The 9,403-nt window shown below is 40.6% G+C and overlaps 1 protein-coding gene across 1 annotated transcript in view; it reads right to left on the reverse strand.

The window, feature by feature from the left end:
• Positions 1–6,895, reverse strand: part of SLC6A5 (solute carrier family 6 member 5) — a 77,616-nt gene extending 70,721 nt beyond the window's left edge. The window contains exons 1-2 of the mRNA XM_020782878.3: positions 6,790–6,895; positions 5,554–5,727 (exon numbers count right to left, since the gene is read on the reverse strand). Of these exons, the coding sequence (XP_020638537.3) occupies positions 5,554–5,727; positions 6,790–6,895 (280 nt within the window). The remainder of the gene's footprint in view (positions 1–5,553; positions 5,728–6,789) is intronic.
• Between the last annotated feature and the right edge of the window lie 2,508 nt (positions 6,896–9,403).

Here is a 9,403-nt window from a genome sequence, read left to right on the forward strand (position 1 = left end):
CAGGCAGAAGCATGAACAGATCTGAACATACTCTGCTCCAAATCAATAAGCATTATGCATCGGCTGAAGCAGTAAAATGGTACAATTGGCTTTTTGCTTAGTGCAGGGACAGGGAGTAGTCCCTCTATAAGTCTAGAAATGCCCAGTGCCCACCAGCCACTTTGACTATATTCTTTCCAGCTTTTGCCTGATTTTGGAAGAACGTATCATTTCTTTTGTTTAAGATGTGCTAAAGATTTTGAGGCTCACCTACAGAACATACACAATTGATGTATTTTCACTGATCAAGTCTTGTTTAGAGATAACTAACTCTTCATAGTACATATAACTGTTGAATGTTTTTAAGAGGAAATGCCATATGGCTTGCTTAACCAAGTGTCTTGTCACTGACATTGAACAGCACTGGCTTTTGCATGATAAATACAAAACTGCACAGGAAAATATAAGGCAGATATTCAAGTTTTCTGTTTTACAAATGTGATAGAGACCTGTAGTGCAAATTCCATTCATGGAATTTCTGGGATGCGAACATTCCAGAGATTCAGCTGACATCTTTTTTTAAAGCTATGGACTATGACAGGAAAGGAAGAAATTTACAATGAAAATTATTCAGTTGTCTAACTACTTGAAAAGAACGCTTATGCATTCCAACATATATCAATTTAGGCAGAATCGTATACAAGAAATTGACTAATAAACATCCCATTGACACTGGATCCCAGGAAATCTTAAAGTTTTAATTAGTAATGTAGTGAAATGACATAAATTATTCCCCCAAACTCATCTGCACCTCCCTTGTGTTACCTTCTCCTCATTCTCAGCAGAAACCAAGTGGGCTTGATGTTACAACACATAATTCAGCTACACAGACAAAATCAAATACACAAAAGATGGTGGGGGGGGAGGAATGACCACATGGGACGGGAAGTAAGAGAGGAGGTGATTTCCAAATAACAGCTTTCAAATTCCCTCATATATCTAAGTTAAATATCAAAACTTGCCAAGAATGTGGACCAGATACTCAGGCACTTGCCTGTTAAATATGCACACAATGAATCTTGGACACACAATGAATCCTACTAGCTGAACCTTCCAGCTGATCACAAATACTGGAGATGTTCTAAAAATGGAGGGATCCTAATTCAGATTCTATGGACCTGTTCAGTTACAATTCCTTTCTGGCAGGAAGTCATAAAACATACCATGACATGTTGTGAAGTCTTTGCATCCGCTTTGTATTTCCCAAAATACAAACAATAAATCAATAGGCACAAAGGGTTTGTGCTATACCCACAGATCTGTTTTGTATTAGATACTGCAGTGGGTTTTTCTGCTTCTGATGTATTGCTGGGATATTTATCTGTGAAACAGCACATTGGAAAGGGATACAGACTTCTGGATGTTAGAGGCAAAATATATTGCCATACCAGGGCTTACTGATTCCAAAAGAATCTACAAGACTATCCACCTCAGAAGGCGAGTGTGGCATCCACTAGATTAATGTGCTTGTAAGATATCCTGAGCCATTACAAGTTCTGTTGAGAGGAGAGGGAATCTACCAGCTGCAGTTTCTCTCTTCACTAAAGGTTTATGTTGAGAGAAGTCTCACTTCTATAATCCCATCCTTAAAGATACAGGAATCGTACCAGGCATCATACTTGCAAGTGAATAAATAGTTGAATATGTACCAGGGACCCTGTAGGAGTAGATACTCTACATCATCATGGGTTTGGATCTGAGATCCTTTCCCTCTCTATTAAACTGAATATGCATTTGTAAAAGCATATCTAAGACTTTCTAGCCAATTGAGAATCATATGAAACTAATACCAACCTATTTACTTGAACAATCAGTCGCTGTGACATCCACAACTTACAGCTGAAGATATTAAAAACTAAGGAGGCACACAGGTCAAAAAAAGGACAATATAGGACATCAGTGGTGAATGTCTTAGTGATGCATTGGAAGCTTACTGTTACTGATGATGGAAATAAAAGCAGGATGTTTGTGCATATAAGAAAATGAAAATGTAACTCTAAATATTTAGAAGGAAGTCTCAGTGAGTTCAAGTAAGGGTGCCTATGATTGCAGCCTTGTGGTGGGGGGAGCACCCTGATAATCTACATTCAGTGAGTTGGTGTCCTTGATGGAATGTATAGAATTGTGTAAATACATGTCCATGAATATGTAGAGAATACTGAGCATTGCATTCTATATGTCCATTATATGTGGCCCTGAGAACAAGATTCCTTCTGGGGCTTTGTAATAAATATACTTAATATGAACACTTAAATTGGTACTTTTCAAATGATCTGGCGTTCAACTGAACAAATATACTATGTAAGAGACAGCCTTATTTAGGGTGGCTGCCCAAAAGGAAAGGGACAGATGCATCCTCATTATTACTTTGTCCTAACAAAGAAAATCATCTGATAGAGATATATGGTGGTAGGTTTGTGAGGTGATTTAACCTGATCTGATATAGGTAAAGGTAAAGGTTCCCCTTAACATTTAGTCCAGTCATGTCCAACTCTAGTGCCCGGTGCTCATCCCCATTTCCAAGCCATAGATCCAGCGTTTGTCCAAAGACAGCTTCCGTGGTCATGTGGCCATCGCAACTAGACACAGAATGCCATTACCTTCCCACCAAGGTGGTACCTATTTATCTACTCGCATTTTTACATGATTTCAAACTGCTAGGTTGGCAGGAGCTAGGACAAGCAACGGGAGCTCACTCCGTCGCATGGATTTGATCTTAAAACTGCTGGTCTTCTGACCCTGCAGCACAGAGGCTTCTGCATTTTAACCCACAGCGCCACCACATCCCTTGGTTTCTGATACACTTGGTGCTAACTAGCTGTTGACTAAATTAAGATTTCTCTAGTATATGAAAAAATTAATACTACTGTATACAGTTTAAAACAGACAAGCAGTATTGAGTTGAACCATTTCCTCATTTTTCCATTGGCTTAGAATTTTGTGCTAAGAATTTTGTTCATAGGATCACAAGTGTAGAAGCTCTGTACAAGCAAAGTACCATTTAGGTTGCAGTACACTAACACTTAACATGCACAACCTCAGCACAAGGTAATTATCTTCTTATTTTTCTTCTGATTTCCAAATAGAGATGAAAAGGATTTTGGTGATGTTTTATATTTTTTCCAAAATTAGCCATTTCGCACTTCCCAAGACTCATTAGGAAATGTGCACCTTGACCAGCAACGCACATTGGTGAAGTATTGAAGCATATTTCACATGTGCAAAATGATGCAAAGATGTAAAAAATCCAAAAAAGTAATATGTATGCAACCAAAGTTTACACATAAACACACTTTAATTAAATGGGGAAATGTGCACACAAATGCATATATAGGGACAGTGTATAAACAAATGTGTACATTATGGAAAAATATATGGAAAAATATACAAATGTTATATGGGAAGAAAAATACCAAGTCCCACAAACTGATATGAACAAAGGGTGGGATGGGAATCCAGGTAGGCTTCAGATAAACCAAAAACAAAAGGATACTGAAGTCCTAGATCAGTGTTCAATAAAAGGATTTACGAAAATCCATGAGGGCGCATACTAGCCTTGCTCTTTCCCTCCATCATATCTCTCTATGTATAAAGATGTAAATCTGAAAAGGACTGGTCTGTATTCAAGGGGGTGCTGCAGATGATCAGAAAACCAGAAAAATGGAGTTCCCAATTCCACAGAGAAAGTGATTACTCTGAAGGACCAATCTTCTTCAAATTACCTCTCCATCTGTGGCAGCTAAGATGGAGGAGGTGGGACTAGTCTGCTTTTTCTGCTCACAAGTTAAAATTAACTCTTTTGTTGAATGCCTGAATAGGGCATGAGAGTTTTTAACATCCCTTTTCTGAAATCAGGCTCTAATGTAGTGAGAGAAGGCCATCCTACCACACCAGGTATTAAAGAAGAAGAAAAAGGTATCTTCTTATCCAGTGTAACAATTATTGCCATGAACAAAATGCGACTAGTTTATTACCAAAGGCGAAGACAGCTATTGGATGCAGATAAGATAGTAATCCTGTTACCTTCACACAATGTACAAAAGAGGGGAAAAATATAATTAGCTGCTCACTGGCTGCAATCCTGTTGCTTGGCATACTTAGCAATAACTAAAGAAGGCCCACTGAATCAACAGAACCAATGGAGAAGTTAATTCACCTAATGCCTCTGATTCAGTGGGTGTCCTCTAGTTGTTCTACACTGTGCAACAGGATTTCAGCTACTGTGTTTGTGTAGCACAAATGAGAACAGTGTGCCTAGTTGCCAAAATCTTTTCAATACCTAATTTCTAATGGCACAGGAGTGTATTATTAATTTTTAAAGCATCTGTCCTGAAAATATAATACGCTGCAAATCAATATTCAGTTATCAAGACTGCAAACTAAACACACTTCTTACAGCAACAATGGGAATTGTGCAGCCTGTGGTCCACAGGTAGCTCCCTAAGGCCCAACTTATATTTATGATAGATCCTCAGACTCTGCCCCTAATAAAAAGTTTCCATGACACATGATGCACCATTTGTTCCCTCCCCACCCCTGATATTTAAGCCAGAAAAGGCCATATTTCAAAACGAGAAATGAACGTTTGAAAGGGTAATCCACAGAGGTCTGATGTGTATGTAAAAATGTAGCATGCACTGTATACTGAAATACTGGGGAATAATTCTCATTAAGCAGTGGGAAGGGGTGGAATTACTATCCCTGCTTTATCTTTTTAAATATTATTCTGTGTAACTTCTCAGTTAATATCTTTTACAGTATCAACAATTAGTCTCTTATCCAGTCACTTCTCTACCTAGATCGCTTTCCATTTAGGCTATACAATAATTGGTCCATCGGTAAGGCTAAAACTTCGTATAATAAATCCACTACATGTGTAATAATGGTTTTTTGCTGGTTGGGGTGTTCTTTTGCCCAGGCCTCAGTTTTGCAAGTCTAGTATGCATCTGTGAAATGGAGATAGCATTTTCTATACAGGTTAATTATTTTGATCATTTCGGATCTGATAAATGTCCATTTCAATGCCACAATTTCAATAATACAAAGGTGTACTTATGAGAATGCTCTCCTATAAGGGCAGAACTGTTACTTTAAGGCAGAACTGTTAGATGCATCATACTGATTTGTCAGGTTTATAAAACCTTAGCTAACATAGAACAGTGCTTCACAATCTGGGGGTTACAACCTCCAAGGGGGGTAACAAAGTGTTTGTGAAGGGTCGCAGGTTGCCTTATATGTCTTGTAGCCTTTGTTAAATAATTTCTTCCTTGATCTCTATGAGCGGGATATTAAAGTTAGTGTGTATGTATGAGAAACAGGGGAGAAAGGTGCCTCTGCTTTCTGACAAGGGCAGCTTTTGCCCCATTTAGAAAGCCTTTTTATGGGGAGGGGGTCCTTAGGTTACTTGGCTATTATAAAATGGGGTCATGACCCAAAAAAGGTTGGAAACCACTGACCTAGAGGTATAAAAAAAATCTAAAGCACATGACGAAAAAAACTTGTGTGCCAACTTACCTAACAAAAGTTTGTTTTTATCTCTACAATCTGGTGTGTTCCACGGATTGGTACAGGAAGCCCAAGGTAACACAGATGCAAGGGATGCAAAAAGGTAGAAAAGTGTGTAGCATAATATAATATTATAATATATGGCTATTAGGACAGAGATAATCAGCATAGCAATTCCACAGCCTGGAGAGAAAAGAGAAAAAGGGGAAATTAGATAATATCTGCCTGTAAAATATATCCATATGTATATAATGACCAGAAAGCTGTGAGATATAGGCACATGCATAGGTTTAACCATATAATGCAAATTGATTGTTCTCTTAAGATCATTTCATGTCCCTGCCCCCCCCCCCCAATAAACTCAGTTTTCCTTGAATAACAAGTTGTTCAACATGCCATGCAGCTCAGTGCTATCTTTTTTTATCCTGGGGGAAGCGTCACTAAGTTTAACGAGGATTATTCTGAAGGAAAGTGGATCTTAGGCTCTAATGGTTAAATCAAGGACAGGCAACCGTAATCCCTTACCACTAGCTGTGCTGTCTCGGGCTTCTAAGAGCTGAAGCCCAAAACATCTGGCAGGCCAAAATCTTCCTAACCCTACATTAGCTGCCACTCTCAGGTAACAGCAGAACATGTTTCCTTGGAAGGTGGGAAGATGGCACAAAATCCAGAACTCTCACTTAGTTTGGACAGAGGAGTGCTCATCCCACTCATCATCCCATGTTTGAAACCAGTTGACGTTATCCTTTAGGATACCCTATATAAGATTGTTTTATATTATGCAATTTTTTAAAAGCCTGGGGTCAATGTTTCTGAAATGTTCTGTTTTGTTGCTATTTCATTTTGAAACTGTGAAGAAAAGGCCCTTGGTTCCCGAAGTGGGCCTTCCACCACCACCCTGTAGATGGGTTTTACTAGGAATTCCAGAATGTCTGTATCCAAGAAAAGCATCTTCAAGGAGCATGAGTTACTCAGCTCTGCAGGGAAGCATTATAAACATGTAGGTGATACAGGAGAAACACTGCAGCTGCAGAATGCTCTCCTGCTGGGAAATGCAGCAAAGAGTCACTAAAGCATAAAAAGCACTGCATTGCTACTCCATCTGTCATTGTAAGGTCATTTCAAGGTCAGTGCAGGACTGCAGAGCCTCACCCACAGAAGAGAAACCCTTCCAGCTCTCTCTTTTAGACTGCTGTCAAGCCAGGCTCTTCCCTTCAGACTGCACAGGAAGAAGACACAGCTCACCTTGTAAGGCAGGGATGGCTTTCCAAACAGATACAGGTCCCTGACTAGCAAATTGCCCCAGAGAAACTTCCAAGAAAAATATAGGGACTCCAGCCAGAGCCAACATTGTCAAGTAGGGAATAAGAAATGCACCTAATGGGAAAGGGAGAAGAGAAATCTTAGAGACAGCCTGGGAGAAAACATCCCGCCTTCACTTGCTTTGCTATTGATCCTTGTTTTGTTTAGTGCAAAAGTATTACCCAACCCCTGCGATGGTCATCCTGACAAAAACAATGCCAACTCCTTTGGGAATTACTATTTGGGAATTACTATTAGGAACAGTTCTGTTTCCTTGACAAAAGACAAGAATATTTTGCCCCAGAAAAGGCTTGTCAATTTGTCCCCATAAAACCTTCACCCTATTGGTACTGCACAGACATCTTTTTCAGGCGGATCCTAATCATCCTTATTCGAGGAAAAAGTGCATCTACTTTTAGTGGGATTTAAACACCTTGCCCCTGGACACGGGGCATGGATTAACGATTCCGAGTTTTTGGCAGCAGCTAAAAAAATGTGTGTTTTTTTCACCCAGATTTTCCCAAATTGGCTTTACTGATCAAGTGCACTGCTGGTCACTCACACCTGTATCTTGTGATGGGTTTTCTGTCGTATTTTTATATATTCTATGTGCTCGCATGATCGCATACGGTGGGAGATATGTATTCTGGGAGATATGTAAATGGGAATAAATCCATGAACAGCGTAAACAAGGAAGCCTTCTTACACTCCACGGGACTTTGCTTTTCTGACATATTGTAGCTCTCTCAAAAAGGGCCGCCCCTTTTAGGTCGACCCCTCCCGGGCCGCCTCCGGGCCGCCTTTTCTCCGTGGCTATGAGGGTGGAATCACGGATTTGCTTCTTCGCCGCGTCAAACAAGGCGGCCAGTTTCGAGCGGGAAAAGCTGCCAGCTTTGCAGCAGGTGGTGCAGCTAATTGAATTAGGACCAATCATCCCCTCCATTATCACCTACAACTGCGTCTCGGGGGTTTCCCGGAGTGTGGCGAGAGGGAAATCAGCATTAAAAAAATAAAAAGAAGCAGGCTAAGCTGGAAGCAGCGGAATCTTTTGCTGGGCGTTGGTAAGGCTCCTTTTCTTCCAGCATGAGGCGTTCTTGTTATAAACGCGTCCCACAGTCGTTTCCTGAGGGCGAGCGGCCTCGATCGAGGGCCCGAACAGGTCGATTAATCGATCCACGATACGGCGCCGTATCAAGCCCAGGCCAGCTGGGATCTTCGCGCCGAGACTGGTGCCAAATTCTGTTTGGCTGAGAATTTCGATGCTGGCATCGAAGCCGGGCGAAATTCTCACTGAATGAGAAGCCTTTTGATTTCCAAACCACTGGCACTGACCCCGTACAGAACAACAACCTCCTAGAAACTGCACCTCCCCTTCTCCCGAATTAGCGTCCTTTGGGAAGAAAAATAAGATTTACTTCCAGATAGGGACGCTTCGGGTTAATTACGAATCTAGGGTTTCCATCGGTCATCTTACACTGAGAATATATCCAGAAACCCGGAATTTCGAGAAGGTTTCCAGCTCTAAACCAAATTTAGCACCAGGTTAGACAAACAATAGCAGAGCGGATTCTGTGAAGGCACCTACGAGATTACTGTGAATAACAAACACATCATCCTATGCCCCGTTAACGCAGGCTGGAAACACGGTGTTTTAGAATAACCAGAGTCTCAATGCAAACTTATACGTGTCTACTCTGAAGTAAGGCCCACTGCCATTCAGTACAGCCGAGGTGAATGTATAGGATTGCAGCTCTGAAGTTGTTCCCCTTGTTGGGAATAAATTGCAGCAAATATTTTCTTCTAAAAGTAGAAGTGATGCCTTTACAGTATTTAGACCACTAAAAATGAAACATTCAGTGTAAGTTTTCGTGAATAAAATTCACTTCCTCTAACATAGGGTAGAAAAATTATGAAGAAAAGTCTCAAAATGTCCATGGCAGAAATCTGCCAGACACACTGCTTGTTTCTTAAGGTGAGTTGAGAGCTGGTTTCAACTACGTACTTCATTGGGGCGGATGTTTTTAGATGCCTCATCCCTGGTGCTGTTTGGTTGGAATTTTCCACTCAGTCCCCAGGACAGGAGTTAGTCCTTGAATTAGGCCCCTGCCTGCCCCCCCCCCAAAAAAATATTGCCTGTTCGGAAATCATGATTCTCTCCGCAGATTTTGAGACACCAAATCTTTTAAGGCAAAACTGAACTGATTTCCCTATACACCGAAACAACAATACTATGTCCTCACCCCAAATAACAACAAAAATGACTAAAGGAGAACTGAGGATACTGACCACTGTGCGAATAGAATTAGACAATACGGACAGTGGTTTCGATGGAGACTCCCATAATAAACTGATTAATTACAAAATAAAATGATGCGGAGGCGGCGGGCGGGCAGGAGATGGCCGTTTACACAATGGATTAGGACAGAACCAAAAGTCGCTCCTTTATTAATGAAAACTATCATGTATACGATGGCTTCTGGTGGATTTATAATAAATATACTGCTTTGGAAGAAAAAAACCGGGCTTCTGCATGTTTAGTCATAAAAATCAAAGACGA

Source organism: Pogona vitticeps, chromosome 1 (genome assembly GCF_051106095.1).
Source record: "Pogona vitticeps strain Pit_001003342236 chromosome 1, PviZW2.1, whole genome shotgun sequence".
NCBI lineage: Eukaryota > Metazoa > Chordata > Lepidosauria > Squamata > Agamidae > Pogona > Pogona vitticeps.